At 39.6% G+C, this 16,365-nt stretch overlaps 2 protein-coding genes and 1 non-coding gene across 3 annotated transcripts; 1 reads left to right on the top strand and 2 right to left on the bottom strand.

Moving 5' to 3' along the window:
- Positions 1 to 1,011: 1,011 nt before the first annotated feature.
- Positions 1,012 to 3,220, bottom strand: LOC108953824 (lactoylglutathione lyase GLX1-like). Its single transcript, XM_010062022.3, has 9 exons — positions 3,103 to 3,220; positions 2,729 to 2,853; positions 2,499 to 2,623; positions 2,291 to 2,355; positions 1,992 to 2,204; positions 1,769 to 1,816; positions 1,578 to 1,688; positions 1,334 to 1,486; positions 1,012 to 1,228 (listed from the first exon to the last, which is right to left on the bottom strand). Exons 2-9 carry the CDS (start codon positions 2,839 to 2,841, stop codon positions 1,175 to 1,177), a joined length of 882 nt encoding a protein of 293 aa, XP_010060324.2. The 5' UTR covers positions 2,842 to 2,853; positions 3,103 to 3,220; the 3' UTR covers positions 1,012 to 1,174.
- A 6,063-nt stretch (positions 3,221 to 9,283) lies between these two features.
- On the top strand, positions 9,284 to 12,587 carry LOC104448219 (GDSL esterase/lipase At5g55050). The gene is made up of 5 exons (XM_010062019.3): positions 9,284 to 9,800; positions 10,438 to 10,583; positions 11,418 to 11,651; positions 11,780 to 12,029; positions 12,143 to 12,587. The coding sequence occupies exons 1-5, from the start codon at positions 9,632 to 9,634 to the stop codon at positions 12,367 to 12,369; spliced, it is 1,026 nt and encodes a 341-aa protein (XP_010060321.2). The 5' UTR covers positions 9,284 to 9,631; the 3' UTR covers positions 12,370 to 12,587.
- Positions 11,303 to 11,375, bottom strand: TRNAF-GAA. The gene has a single exon. It is a non-coding gene; the product is annotated as a tRNA-Phe (tRNA).
- Positions 12,588 to 16,365: the final 3,778 nt, after the last annotated feature.

Below are 16,365 nucleotides of genomic sequence, written 5' to 3'. Positions count from 1 at the left end.
CGGTCTTACCATCACTCTTGTACGCCATTTCCAAGGTTGACACTTCCTGGCCTTATCGATTGACTCACAATCAGGACTTTTGTGGCAGGGCGAGGGAGAGATAATGCATTTGATACATATCCGTTCGCTTCACCAAAAAATTAATAATTCAAAAATATTTCTTGTCATCATTGATCATCGATATCATTTTGAAAAATATCGTTCATATATTTTTCTATAAATCCCGCATCGAAACCGTCAATTCATATTCATTATGAGTAAATGTGATTATTTGGCAAGCTCGACAGGACAGAGCTCGAAAATGAAGCCCGATGAGTTGTCCAAACCCATCCATATGATACTATTGAGTATTAGGACCAAGCGCACCCATTCACCTCTCGAGATAGAACAGGAAAATAACATAAGTGGTCCTTTAATTTTGGTCAAATATGTAATAAGATCCATGAACTTTTAATCTATTGTGTTGATGTGATCCCCAAAAGAGAGATTAATTTACCAGAAATAACCATTTAAGAAACCAGCATACGACCACTTGTTATGCTTAAGCATTTTCATTTCAAGCTTATGGTATAGCAGAAGACTATGGTGAAAGAGTGTTCCAAGATAACGCACATTTAGTCTATACATAACTATGGGCACACTGTTCTTTTATTAAGACAAGCAAATATGTCATAGAGCTCAACAAGAAGTCCTCAGTATCTTGTCAGAAAGGAGATCGACAATTCGAGCTTTTTCTTGGCTTCAGCATTCAAAGCTTTCTACATTCTTGTTCAATCGACTATATTGTAGCTTATTGATAGACATCAACCAGCAGATTGTATGATGAAACAGTCCACATACTACGCAGTTGTGGTATCCGAAGACAGGTCATGGATCAGGATGCAGAATTTGGCTCGAGCGAAACGAATTCTCGAAGGCAAAGCATTTCATGTTGCACAGTCAAGTGAGTCTTAAATGAGAGTATCAAATTGCCGAGGCCCGAAGTTCGCACATTGAGGAGCCAGAAAAAGATTGTGAAGTGAACATTCTTCCGAATAATAAGTATGATCTTACTACAAACTGTCTCGCTGTAAAATGAGCAATTCAACTATTTGCCTTAACAACGAACAATTTATTGGAACTGGGAAGAAAGAAACGCATTCAGAATCCATCTTTGTCAGTGAAGCCGTCCATCTCACTGGCCGTCATTCTTTATCTCTTTTAGATGATCCTCATTGTCCACCAAAACCTGTAAACGAAAATACACCATGCAATTATATCAGCTACACATATCTATACACACCAGCGAGCAGAACTTTGAGGTGAAGAAAAAGATTGGAATGCGAGGACTCACGGTTTTCATGCCATGAAGGTCGAGGAATGAAGTCGTCTTGGTGCCAGTTAAGGGGTTCGGGCCTGGCGGGTGAACGATCTTTCCTCCAAGTTCTTGCGTAATCTGTGCAACAGCCGCAGCGCTTTTGTATACATCACTGGTGCCTATCGCCGCCTATGAATTGAGACGGTCGAACCAATTAGCGCACGGACAAAGGGCAGCCTTAACAAACGGACTAGGTGTGGGGAAAATTTGTCTCGCTTACATGAACATACGCATTGCCTGCGGTGAGCTCAGTCACGTTGTAGTCGTACTTGAGCTCAAGGACAGTGGTCTGCGTTTGATCTGATCCATAACCCACCATAGCTATTGCAAACTGCAAAGTTAAACATATAGTTAGACGGGGCATTATGTCCATGTTTGATTTTGTTTCGATTATCTTGAGTTAAGGTTCACCTGATGTTGAGGGCTATCGTACTTGAAGAGTATGTTCATGCCCAGTGCCTGCACCCATGGTTGCGGCGCAATTAGGAAAAAGAAACGGATAAACTAATGTGATTCATATGGAATAAGAAACAGCATTTGGAGCGACTTCTGCTGTTCTACATGGTGTGAAAGAAGCATGTACTTATCAGGAATGTGAAACCGAGAAATCCAAATGTCCAAAGTCTAATTTTACCTTCTCGTAGAAGCTGATGGCGCGATCCAGATCGGTCACTTGAAGCATGATCTGGCAGAGCGGTTCGGGAGTCGGCCCTCGCTGGAGGAGCTCGAAGCTATAGCCATTTGGATCCTCCACAAAAGCATAGACTTGCGATCCCCCTTCATTTTTCCCCGGTTCTTTCGTGACAACCCCGCCTAATTGTCGGACTTTCTCCACAATCGGATATATCTAAACACGATAACTTAGAACTGTTGGAACCTCGAACGAGTTGTTTCTAACAGAAAGTTCACCGTGACAACGACAGAAAAACTCACGTTTTGAGCTGCAATTCCAAAGTGCCCCCATGCTGTCCCAACCTCATATTTCTCAACTCCATAGACTATCGATTAAGAAGTTGAACGTGTTAAATATGATCAAATATATTGCCGAATCTCTAATTAGACAAGTCAATGCCAAAATTTTCCTTCGGAAATTCGACAAATGAAGTAGGAATTAGATGAGGAATGTGTTTGGTGAGCATACTATATATCAGCTCCAGCACGAAGTGAGACTCCTGAGGTCCAAAACCAACTATGGCCTTGCTGTAGTTCTCCTCAGGGAAGTCTTTTTGGCTTAACAACTGCATCCCAAAACACTTTTTATAAAACCTGAAAAAAAATTAAAAAAAAATCAACTCGATCATCAAAGCTCGAAATGAGCAGTTAATGTTCTATTAGCTGTGAAAATAGTAGGTGGTGTCAGTATTAGCTTACTCGACGGTGCGATTCAGGTCGCCGACTCTAATAACAGCATTGAGGAAGCGGTGGGTATCGTTTTTCACCCATTCCAGGACATCGTCCCTAATGACGTTCTCCATTGCCGCCATGCTCGAACCCACCTGAACTAATCGCTGCTGAAAGTGGCGCAAAGACTGAGATTAGAGCATATAACAAAGAGATAACTTCGCATGATTCGATATTTTAGTTGCAGCGCCACCACCAAACTCCATCGCTGCATCAAAGAAGTTTTGCTCGGTACACTAGAATTCGCAAACGTCTCAACGTCATCGATCGATTGATTAAATTTCTATCTAACCGTTGTCAAGTGAAATGGAAGATGAAGTGGAGGAGGAACAGAGAGAGCTTACCAGGAAGACAGACGGCAGGGGAAGGGGAAAGAACAATTGCGTGTGCTAAGTCAAATCAACTGGTGAAGTCATACTTCCGAAAGATGATGATAGATTATTTTATGTCCAATATAACGAACCAATCGTGATCTGTTTATATTCTTAGCACGTTTTGACTAATACATCAATAATTTTTTAAATTTCTACATAGGTTGATATGTCCAATCTAGGGTCAATTCCAAAAAAATCCCAAACTTTAAATCTAATCCTAAATCTGCCCCAAATTTTCTTTTTATCTAAAAGAGAAACCAAACTTCAGGTCTAGTCTCAAATCTACCACAAACTTTTCTTTTGTCTTCCTAAACTTTAAGTTCAATCCTAAATCTTCCCAAATTTTCTTTTGTCTAAAAAAAAGGTGTTAACACCATGAAAAACGTCAAATTGGTATATATATGACAAATTTACTCCAAACTAATTTTTTAACCACAAAAAACCCCAAAACTGGCATATATGTTACAAATTTATCTCAAACTAGTTTTTTAATTACAAAAAGTCCCAAAATAGTACAACTATGATAAATTTACCATTCATTAATTCCCATCAAATTGCTATCAAATTGATAAGTTAGATAACACATAACATATGACGAGTGTACCAATTTGGAGTTTTATCCTTAATACAAATGTTTAATCTATTCTCAAATTTACCACGTGGTCTAATCACAACTTAACGTGGTATTTCTACTTCGATAATAAATATACATTAGTAAGGCGACATGGAAAATTATCTTCAAAATAAAACCGTTCTAGGATATAAAAAAGTTAGGGACTACTAACCGTGACTTTTGGATAGAGGGCTAATAGAGGCAAATTTTGGACTACAATAAAAATTGATGATTTTCTTTTCAACAAAAAAAAAAATTGGGGTAAATTTAAGATTGGACCTAAAATTTGGAATTTTTCTAAGATAAAAGAAAAGTTCGGAACAGATTTGAGAGAAAGTTTAGAGACAAAAAAAAAATTCAAGGCAAATTTAAAATTGGACTTAAAGTTTGAGATCTTTTAAGAGACAAAAAAAAATGTTTGGGGCAAATTTAGGATTAGACTTAAAATTTGAGATTTTTTTGGAATTCACCCATCAAATCCGATAATAACTTTCTGGCCAGTGACCTGAGAGATTGGACAGCTGTAAAGAAGAGTGCTAAAGGTCAACAGTCAAAGATTAGACAGATGCAATTTCGTACTCATTTATTCACTCCAGAAGAGAAGAAATTAAATCCTAGTGCTTTGACTTTTAGTGATTCTGTATCGATTTGCTTAAGTGTATTAGGCGTACGAATTGAGTTTTTTGTTATTTTCACAAGTTTAAGTGGAAACAATTTCATGTTTGAATTTACAAGGTTCATGAAGTAATTTATAAGAATGAGATTTAGTTATTCAAGGTCAATTTTCCTGTCACAAAAATTACATAAATAGATAAATAGAGAAGAAGAGATGAGGGTTTTTAACAACGAGAATTTCATCTTAGGGTTGGTTAAACTTTGGATGTACAAAAGTGGGTTGGAGATTCATCCTCGAATGATCACAAATATCTGTTTGGACAATTTTTTTGGGATGGTTCATGCCATCTTCTAGAGCTCTAATAGAGCCAGTCATCTTTGATTAAAATGGTGGTGTCTTCAATAAATGTGGGAAGTCCTAGGAAACATGAGACAGTCGAGAGTTTGTAACGATCTTTTAAGTTTATATATGAAACAAGAATAACATGTTAGGTAAGTTGAACGGTCAATTATTGCTGCAAGAGAGATTATAATGAGATGACCGGCATCTCAACTTTGACTATCGACATGGTCTGATCATTAATGTTGGATGCATTTTCAAAGGTTGACACTTCCTGGCCTTATTTATTGACTCACGATCAGGAGTCTACGTCCAGTTCCGGGAGAGGAGGAAGAGATAATGTCATTGGTACATATCCTTTCGCTTCACAAAAAGCCAACAATTTAAAAATATTTTTATCAGCATCCCTCATCTATATCGCTAGAGAGAAGATGTCGTCCATATGTTTTTATGTCGACCCCGTACGAGAACTGTTGATTCATATAAGTTATGATAATCATTGAGCAGGCTCTAATAGGATAGGACCCGAAAGTTAGACTTGATGTGTTGCCCAAGTCAGTCCATATGATGATATTGAATTTTAAGACCGAGCCCATCGATTAACCTCTCAAGATAGAGTGGGACTAGCGGTCCTTCTACCCGTTGATCACCCATAATTGTGAGAAATGTGGGATGTGTAGAAAAAAATCACACGTTATATATATTTAACATTTATTGTTTTAGTTGCTAATTTCTCACAGATGAAACGAATAAAAAAATAATTTACATGACTAATGCATCATGGATACTTGAAGGCTGAAAATAGAGGTGCGGATCTAGCGGAAAATCTATAAGTTGGTCGATAATAATGTTGACCATTAAGATGTCTTTGCCAGTCAATATGGGACTATAACGATTGTTATAGTCAATGTATCTCGATGCTACATATCATCGTTAATGTTTATCTCCACATATATATTTTTGGCAATCAAATTTTTCTGCTCCTATTCGTTAAGTCACTTCTTGTAATATGTTATCCAACTAAACGAAAGGAGGAGATCACCAATCAAAATTAATCCTTGTCATAAAAACGTGAATAATGGGGACCATCCATCCGTTTATTTCCTCAATTGCGACAACTCGTGTAAGGATTAGAATATTTCCTACACGAATTGATAGGATTGGACAGTGATTATGGAGGTAGATTTTGGCAAAGTTTAAAGAAAACACGAGCTAACACGTATTTAAAATTCATCATCAATTTTAGCTTGTTCAAGAATATAATAATATTTTGTAATTGCAACAACTTGAGCTGTCAGCCCTAAACTGGCGTATCAATTTGCTGTTTCTTGGAAAATTACTTTTAAGATGAACTATTTCGAAAATAGCAACTACACAAACCGCGATGTAATCTACAAGCCGTATTCATTCTAATGCGAAGCTTGCTAGGAGGTTATTGGTCCTATGTTATCAAGATCGTTTTGTACTAGGCCTATGCTTGGGCCTAGGAGAAGGAACATGTACAGAACTACCTTCATGGTCTTAGTCCATTCGTACGAGAAATTGGGAGGGTCCCACTTGAAGAAATCTTCAAAGCTTTGACATGGGAAAATCGACTGCAATGCAGATTAAAAAGCACAAACTAAGCAGACCCCCCCATAATCACACTGGAAATTGGCAATGGCTGCTCTTTGAATGATGTTGAACCTGTGTCTTCTTCTTCCAATGTGTGAACTCGTCGGCTGATAACATCCGTTCTAAGTTTGAATTTCCTCCATGTCGGTACGAATCCATCCCTTCTGAAGTATGGCGTAGTTCTGGCCTGATAACGTTGAAACTGATATTGTGAAAGGTTGGACATGATTGATGGATTGTTTGAATACTGCCAAAGAGGCCCGAGCACCCAAAGAAGACGACGGAGAGGATAGCACATATTTGGCTTGTCCTGGCTAGTGACCCCTCCCACAGCCTCCATGGAATCCTGTAGAAGAGCGACTAGAACCGCTCCTTTGGGGTTGCACAAGCCTTTCATGACCCACCACAACTCAATACAGCGTCCACTGTGTCATGCTCGGACGTTTTGTATTCCCACCATCGCTGCTGCGCTTCCGTCCATCTACACGCGCTGAGTGATTACTGCACATGTTAGACTTATGTCATTCCATCAATCGGGATCACAAGCGGAAGTGCTTAGATTTGATATATAAATCAACCCAACCCTGTTTAATATTTCACATACTAGAGTAGTCATCTCAAATTCTGTCATCATAATCGATCAATTTTCCATCACTACATTCTCATGGCTATGAAGGGACATAAAATGCAGGCGATTCAAAATAGGAGACTTGGTTAGCTTTGCCTCGGTCAAGAAAATGTTTGAGACCGATAGACGTGTATTGCGGTAGGTAAGTGGGGAAGCAAAATCATCGGTGGTGGGAGCACAAGGCAATAAAGATTGTCGGATGTGCCGCGTTATTATCCATGAATGCGTGCAATAAACGATGCTTTTTTTCAAGTCAAGAGGAACAAACGTGACAGATGCCAGAAAGCCAAATCAAGACGAACGATGGGGTGGTGTGATGATCTCCACGCGCAACCGCGGGTTTCAGATTGTCAAAAACATGTTCATTTTCCGAAATGTCACATTCATGAAGTGTGGAAGCAACGGATTTCATTATCGCCTTCCACATCAATCCGCATGAAACCGCAACTTCGCTCTTTTTTCGCCAAATTCGGGCTACAGAAGTCAATATAACAACACGCGGAATTGCAACAACACCACAGAACACCCTACATCATGAGGATTGACCAAACCATATGATCTTTCCTAATGCAAAGCTATACAAATCTCTTATGCCAAAACGCTTCTCATGTGCATAGATAAAGGCTATCCCATCCATGTGCAATTGATAAGATCCCATCCACATAACGTCGAAGCCATCCCTAGTTTCCATGAGCAGGAGAGAAGTGATGCGACGTCGCCAGCAAAGGATCTGCCTCATTCACTAAGTCGATTCCTTGGGACTTATCTTCTAACACGTAGACTACACGGTACACCACAGCGTTCCAAACAACGCTTGCTTTTCTCCCCCTATATAATAATGCCACTCGCTGGTTAATTCAATATTCAACTACCTAAGATGGGGCATCTTAGAACCGTGCAAGAAGGGACAAGAAAGTGATGAAAGAACAGCAACCTAGGATTGTCCTTTGACTGCTCGAAAGTGCTGGAGCAATAACAAAAGGAGGTTAATTACAAAAAAAGCAGTTGCTTAATGCAAAGGATCCGACCTCAAATCTATTAGATTCCTAGAATTAATTAATCATTTAATTAAAAGGGCGATTTTCGAGGATTTGTCCCCGAGTAATTGGAAGCATTGCAAAGCAATAGCTAATGAGTCAGAAAGGGAATGGTCAGCTTTAGAAAGTGCATGGCGTGTGGGGCGGTGCGAACTCCCAGGATGCCACGCTACACTCGGAAATGAGTTTGATCCCCACTAGTTGGTGGGATCCACTCCACTCAATCGCTCAAAAGCCTAGTCGCCACGTTGCTAATATATATATAATTTGGTTACATTCTCATTTGTTCATCCACATTTAAATATAGAGTGACTTATAAAGTATACACGATACTCTTCAACACATTCGTATATAGTTACCTAGGTCCTATGTAATATGGCATCGTAGCCAAAGAATAATTTTTTTGTCAGAGAAATTATCCAGTCTTACATATTTTCATGAAATTCCAATGTGATCATCTCAGTTAGAAATTGTTGATGTGGCAATATGCCATGTAAGATAGCCGTCGATTATTGGATCGCTACATCAAAAAATTTCCAGTGAATATTGACAAAAAGGATTGCATTAGAATTTCGAACAATAATTTAGGATTAATATGACAAAATTAAAAAGTTTAGGCTTGAATTGATATAATTGATTGGATAATAGTATCCATTTTTTTGCATATATTCTCAATTTTGTTTCTCCAATATACAAGATGAATTTCGATTACTCTTGTACCTTATAAATATGAGAAAGTAAAACATATATTTGGCTTAAATAAGGGCAAATGCGGCGGCGGCCCATGTCAACCGTGTCACGTAAGATGATTAACGTCCATATAAATAATTTTTAGCAAAAATTGGTTGAAAATCGTCAAAAGATTTAAAATTAAATTGTCTAAATTAAATTGTTTAAAATTGAATTGACACAAATTCGGTAGATTTATAATTTTTTCGGTAACTTTCTCGAAAAATACTCATTACACATGTGCTAGAACATACAACCTTCCAATATTATCGTCCACATTACATATATAACTCGCAAGAATTATGAACATTGAATTTGAATAACTAGGAAGAGCATGGAACATGAAGAAATTCCATACCCCAGATCGACCTTTTTTTAACCGCTACTAAGATATAATAATACTTGGTTTTTTCATCGGATAGCCCCTGCGACGGAATCAATGTCAAGTCCAAACCGGGAGTCAAGACGGGCATCATTGAACGGGAAACGAGAACTGAAAAAGCTGGCCGTGATGGGAGAAAACACTAAACAAATCGTCGAAAACGATAGAAGTGTCGTCTTCAGCCGACGAGAGCCAAAGGACAAAGATGAGGGCAGATCTTGCTGGGGACGGACGGAAGAACCCTCTTTTGCTAAATCTGCCGTCCTCGCTGGTTCATTCCCCACCCGTCCCGTCCACTCCACTCCCGAAAAGGATGAATTGGAAAAAGAAAGATCCCGTCCTGCTTTCACACCACGTACGAAACCCTATATGAACCCCATCACCTCATTCTCTTCTAATACCTCGCACAACACAGACAGGCATCTCAGAGAGAGAAAGAGAGAGAGAGGGACAGGAAGATGGCCTCTATCTGTGTTTGTGGAGTGAAGGTTTCTGGGTCGTGTTTCTTGTTTTGCTGAGGTTAGGCTGCTCGGAGGGACAGATGGTGCCGGCGGCTTTCGTGTTCGGGGACTCGCTCGTGGACGTGGGCAACAACAACCACTTGCCGGTCTCGCTCGCCAAGGCCGACTTCCCGCACAACGGCATGGATTTTCCCAACAAGAAGGCCACCGGAAGGTTCAGCAACGGCAAGAACAGCGCGGATTTTCTCGGTACGCATAAACTTCTACGCTCGTCGGCATAGCTCTGCATCCACTTCGATTCTTTCGTTGGTCATCGAGTCTTACGTCGACAGCCGTATGTCTATCATTCGATCCACCCCTCCCTCACTTGGCCTCGTCACGTAATCTCGACACGATATCGATTCGACCCTCCCACGTATGGACAAGCATCTACGTTCCCCAATTTGAGGATCGACGTCTTGAAAACTTAGGAAGCTTTGGCACTGATTGGCATGTGATTTCATGAGATAAAGTTCATGGAAAAGCATATGCCGAATGGTAAAGTTCCACCGCGCTTTGAGTTTCCGCGGTGTCATTTCGTTGTCATGGCGATAAAGCCACATAAATGTGATAGGGACACGGCCTTTCGGAAAGAACGAATCAACTTCACCTTCTTTAATGTCAAAGGGCGATAAATGTCTTCCCCTTTTTTGCAATCTTCGCCTCCTGTTGCGCTGCAATTTCTACGCAACTATCTACTGAATTATTGCTGGGAAATCGCTACTTTAGATCCAATCGCTAGATTATTATTGCTTTCTCCATAATTAGAGCGAAGAGAAAAGGATACAAAAATAAGGAACCCCGGTATACGTCACGATTGACTGATTGTTATGAACATTTTGGGCAGCTGAGAAGTTGGGCTTGCCGCCGTCGCCGCCGTATCTCGCCCTTGTCTCCAACTCCAGCAAGAGCAATTCTTCATCGCAATTCCTCACCGGCGTCAGCTTCGCCTCCGGAGGTGCTGGCATCTTAGATGGCACTGCTGACAAATACGTACGTAACAGAAACTTGTCTTTTTTTTTTTTTTTTTTTCGCAATAGAATTTGACCTTACAAGGGGTTCGAATCGAACTTTTTGTAAGGCAGTGATTGATTTAAGACCACTCAACTAAAACAAAATAATGGGTAGCCACAGCATGCGATTGCCGACAGTTGGTGGGCTCATTTGATGTGATGAGGTCAAACTAAGAAGATATATGTCAAGACACCGATTTCATAATTTATACTAAAACCCATATATCTAATAACTTTTCTTTAAAAGAAAAGGAGACAATATTCTTCCTTTTTTTTTTTTTTTTTTTTTAAGTACGCAGTCTTTGGTCATTTAGAGTTAATCTTGATATGTTCCCTCTGCGGTCAAGTTGGTTAAGAAAACCCGAAAAAAAGGAGATCAAAGGCGACATAAAAAAATCTGTTCTCTTTACGGTAAAAAGAAACGATGTTCCGTTTCTTTTGGAGTATGCAGTCTTTGGTCATTCAGAGTTGATCTATTCTCTTTGCAGTCAAATTGGTTTTTTTTTTTTTGGTCAGTTGCAGTCAAATTGGTTAAGAAAACCCAAAATGGGGGGAAAAAAGAAGAGAGAGAGAGAGATTAAAAGCGAAATAAAAAAATCTGTTCTCTCTTTGCGGTCATATTGGTTAAGAAAACTCCACGAAGGAGAGGAAATAAAAAGAAAAAGGAGATTAAAAGCCAAAATGGAAAAACATGAGGAGTGCGGTGAGCGTGGATCGAACACGCGACCTTCAGATCTTCAGTCTGACGCTCTCCCAACTGAGCTATCCCCGCTCGAGTGAAAGGACGACTCAATTTTTTTTGCTTATCGTCCAGAAACAATCGATCCCTTTGACCAAGCAAGTGGAATACTACCTCGCGGTGCACGAAAGCCTGGTGCAACACATGGGATCGTCTGGCGCAAAGCAGCACGTAACCAAGTCCCTTTTCATCATCGTCATCGGAAGCAACGACATCTTCGGCTACTCCGGATCCTCCGATCTCCGCAAGCAGCACACGCCGCAGCAATACGTCGACCTCATGGCTTCTTCGCTGAAGGATCAGTTGAAGGTACCTACATTCCCAAAAACCAGCCTAACGTGATGTTTAGGTGGAATTAGATTGTTACGCGTTCATTATTGACTACCGAGGTGCGTTTTCTGATCGTTTTTGGGGGAAACTCTGAATTCCTGAGGCAGCATCTCCACAGTTATGATGCGCGCAAGTTCGTGTTCGTGGGGCTCCCGCCGATCGGATGCTGTCCGTCGCAGAGGAACCAGAACAAGACGGCCGCATGCAAGGAGGACACGAATTCCTGGTCGCGCATGTACAACACGGCGCTCCAAGCAATGTTGAAGGGATTGAAGGCCGAGCTCAATGACATAAGCTACAGCTACTTGGACACCTACGCCGTCGTGCAAAACTTCGTCCTGAATCCATCTGCTCACGGTAGGAACTTCAAGAGGGACTCCTGATTTGATCTGACCTTTTCGAATCTTCTGTACATCATCAGTCCGATCTTCAGACCTATCGACTAATGACTATCTGTACCATTTCTTCAGGTTTTACAGAGGTCAAAGCGGCCTGTTGCGGTCTTGGTAACCTGAACGCGAAAGTCGGATGCTTACCGATCTCGCATTACTGCCCCAACCGGCGAGACCATGTGTTTTGGGATCTATATCATCCCACAGAAGCGGCGGCCCGCATGTTCATAGACAAGGTCTTCCACGGCGCGCCGCAGTACGCATACCCGATGGATGTCCAGCAACTGGCCACTGTCGGGGCTTAAGCAAAACAAACAATCCAAATTGGAAGATTTTTTTGTTTTTTGAGACAGTAGGATTACATGCTACATGTTGTCAATCTTCAAAAAGCGATTCGGTATATGGGGATACTTGGGTTAAGAAAAATCGTTGCTTTTAAAGAAGTCATTCTGTTGCCTGGCTTTGTACGTCAGAAGAAAGAGCATCGTCAGTTGATATAATCTCAAAATGTTACCTGCGTTAATCTCAGAGCAACTGTGCAAAATGCCGACACACGGACGAGATCCGGTCTCCATTTCCTGTCCCTTTTTCGGGTACGGACAGAAAGTATAAACCGATGGTTCCAAAAAGCTAGATTTTGGGCAAATGCCACCGGTAACATTTACCCCGGAAGTTCACAGTAGAACCCAAAAGTTTTGCAACGTGAATGGACAATGACCAGTTGATGGAAGGCCAATTCACGCGTCCTCAATTTTCATGGTCTCTCTACTTAAACTTTCGAGAGGGCAGGAGACGAGATCCAGTGGACATCAATAGGAGACATTTTTTCGTTTTCCAGTATTTTGCTGAAATTTCCCCTGTGATGAAATGTCTTTCACTGAAAATCATTCTTCCACTTTTAACTAAATGAAACCAAGTCTAGCGTCAACTCCGGATAAAAATATCACAAGTACTAAGAAACCAACAGCTTTGATTTAAGTAGAACTGTACAAACACAAAATGTGCCGGAATTTAAGTCAAAATGTCATTTGTCTTGCAAAAAATTTGGCATCTCATTCAATGACAAAACATGTTGAGTTAAGGTATCATCATATTCGTTAGCTTCTAGATGATGGGATATTGTCACTGAAAAAGAATTTTAATGCAGAAAATTAAGCAGATATGTTAATAAAAGTTGTCACCGTTGAGAAATTGCAATTGTTCATTGCCTCTGTAGGCCTCCATGGTCAGTGATGACGTTGCCACCACATTGGACTATAAAGACAAGTGAAAACTTTGAAAGACCATTACTATTTTGAAGATCAGCCTCCAAGTGGGAGATTAACGAAGTTGTGAAGTCTCATAAAACAAAGTAGTATTAAAGCTCAAAGTTTACTACTAATGGCACACATGTAATTTCCATTATAATTATGTATCCCCTAAATTTTTTATGTGTATTGGGGTAATATCCTTTGAAGTTGTAATGATGAAGCCTGTGACCCTAAAAATTATAACTCTAACATTGATACTGTTAGTGAAGAGATTGTTTAGTGTGGCACAGTGATATTTCTCCTTTTGATTTTAAAAGGGTTTTCCTTGTAAAAAATTGCTTGTCTTCTCTATTATATTACTCTTCAAAGATTCACATTCCTATCAACTCGTGGCCAATCATGTAATTGCAAATAACATTGAGCGCTGTGATTGATTGGGTTCCATTACACTCTATCTATAACCCTTTACAAATGATTCTATACAGTAATTATAACTTTAGAATTTAAATAAACAAATAATTTCCCTATTGCGGTTATAAGAAGCTACATTGCATACTAAGAGAGCATTTGGCAATCGACAAGATAGTGAAAATTTTTAACCTTTTTTTTTTTTTTAGAGTAGATTTGAAACATAAATTTGTTTGGTAAATTTTTTATTTCTAAGAACAAATTTATTTTTAGGAATAGATTTGGAGTAGAATCAGAAGTAAAAAAAGTTGATTTTTTGTTCTCAGGAACAATTCCAAAATCAAGCTAAGGCTAAACCAACGAGGTGCGGCCTCACCAAGGGCTGCGAAGTTTGCTGGCCCTTGTTTGGTCGATCGCCAACCTCAAGAGCGCCGGCGATTGGCCAGAGGTTGAAGAAGAAGAAGGGAAAGAAAAGACAAAAAGGAAAAAGTGATAAAATTATTAAAAAATTAAAAGAAAATGGTTTGGAATATAAATTTTAGACACTTACCAAATGCCTTAAAATGTTTAAAAATTGTTCTCAAGAGCAAAATCAAAAGGAATGACTTCTAATCAGAAATTGTTATTGGAATAGAATGGTTATCAAACGCACCATAAGTCCTATTTTTCAAAGCATTTGTCCACGAGAAGTTAAAAGATTGATTGGATAAATGATTAGACTCATCCCCCTCCCCCGGCGCATTCTTTTGTACAACTACCTACTAAGTTTATGTTCTGCTTTGTACATAGCCCTACTTGATCAAGAAATGCATCTCTAAAAAAATCATATATGGAATTGCTTAACCTTCTATCTAGCCTCTATACCAGTAGTGGAGTGACAATTGATATAACCATTTGGTAGATTTTTTTGTACTAATTGCTCGCAGTGAATGACTTTCTGGATCAATTTCTCAAGTCTTCATGAAGGCATTCATCGGTAACTTTCTCATTGTGAGTCAATGGCTTCACTGGTGTTGTCAATTGTTCCAACCAAACTGTCTTTTATCGCACTCAATTTGTTACTTGTCAATAATAATCGAAAGTTGATCATTTTTGGGTGTCAACACATTCAAAATATAGAAAAGCGATGATACAACCGATAAAGTTTAAACAAAAAACTTCAACACATTCAAATATAGTTACCAATTTCATATGGCATCATAGCCGAACAATGATTTTTTGCCAGGGAAGTCGTTCAATCAGTCCTACACCTATTATATGAATGTCAATTAGGTCCTAAACTTTCAAATTTTACCAATATAGTATTACAATGTTATGAAAATTTCCAATGTAGTCTTTCCAACCATAAATTGTTGACGTGGTAATATGTCACATAGAACAGTGATTGATGATTGAATTGTCACGTCAATGATTTTCCTATGAAAATTGGTTAGAAAGGGCCTGTTTGGCAACGTGCCAAACAGTGCATTCTGATTTTTATTCCCAAAATCGGTTTGGGACGAGAATCGCGTTTGGTAAAATTTTTTTGTTCACAGGAACAATTTTGGACAAGATTTGAGAATAAAAAAAAAATTGATTCTTCGTTCGAGAATCAAAAAAAGAATCAAAATGGTGAAACCCTCGCTCTTCCCTTTCGTCATCTTGGTTACCGTCCGCCACCGCCCCACCGCCACCTGCCCGGTCGCGGAGGGTCGCACAGCCGGGGCAAGGTCCGGCAAGGTCGGCGGAGGCAAGCCCGCCACCGGCGAGCCCGGCAGCCACCGGTGGGGGGCTGGCAAGCCTCGCCGGTGGTGCTGGGCGAGGCTCGCCTAGCCCCGTCGGTGACCAAGCGGCCTCGCCTAGCTACCGGCGGCTCGGCCGGCGACGAAGGCCGACCTCGCCGGAGCGTCGCCGGCCCTCGTCTAGCCGGTCGCCGGTCCGACGATTGGCCATATGAAGAAGAAGAAGAAGAATAGGAAAAAGGGGAAAAAAAAAGAAAAAAAAAGAAAAAAAATTATTTAAAAATTATTTAAAAGTTTAAAAAATAATAATTTGGAACATAATCAATTAATACGGTATCAAACGCAATTCTATTCGGAATAAAAAAATTTTGAACAGTTACCAAACACACTTTTTTACTCGAATCGGTTCAGGAACGAATAAAAAATAATCATTTCTAGTCGGAATCGGCTCAGGAACATAATCATTACCAAACGCGCCCAATGATTACTTTAGAAGTTCAGACAATGGTTTAGGACTAATATGACAAAATTGAAAAATTTATTACTGATTTGATATCCGTATAATAAATTTAAAAATAATGGGGTTATAATATCTAATTTTCTGCCCATATTTTCATTTTGTTTCTCTCCTCGATATACATAATGAACTCCAATCATTCTCGTACCTTATAAATATGAGATAGTAAAACATATGCGTTAGCCCTAACACACTATTATCGTGGCATAGCTCCTACAAAGATTAATCAAGCATGTAAAAATACTTGCTATACATGCACAAGAATACATGACCTACCAATATTATAGTTCATATACATATAAACGTGCAAGAGCATAAACATTAAATATATAAATAACTAGCAAGAGCATGAACATTAAATTCCATACTCTAGATCAATCTTTTCGACTGCTATTAAGATAATAC

Source organism: Eucalyptus grandis, chromosome 6, assembly GCF_016545825.1.
Source record: "Eucalyptus grandis isolate ANBG69807.140 chromosome 6, ASM1654582v1, whole genome shotgun sequence".
NCBI lineage: Eukaryota > Viridiplantae > Streptophyta > Magnoliopsida > Myrtales > Myrtaceae > Eucalyptus > Eucalyptus grandis.
The sequence above is the reverse complement of the archived record's forward strand: the minus strand, read 5'-3'. Positions and strand labels throughout refer to the sequence as shown.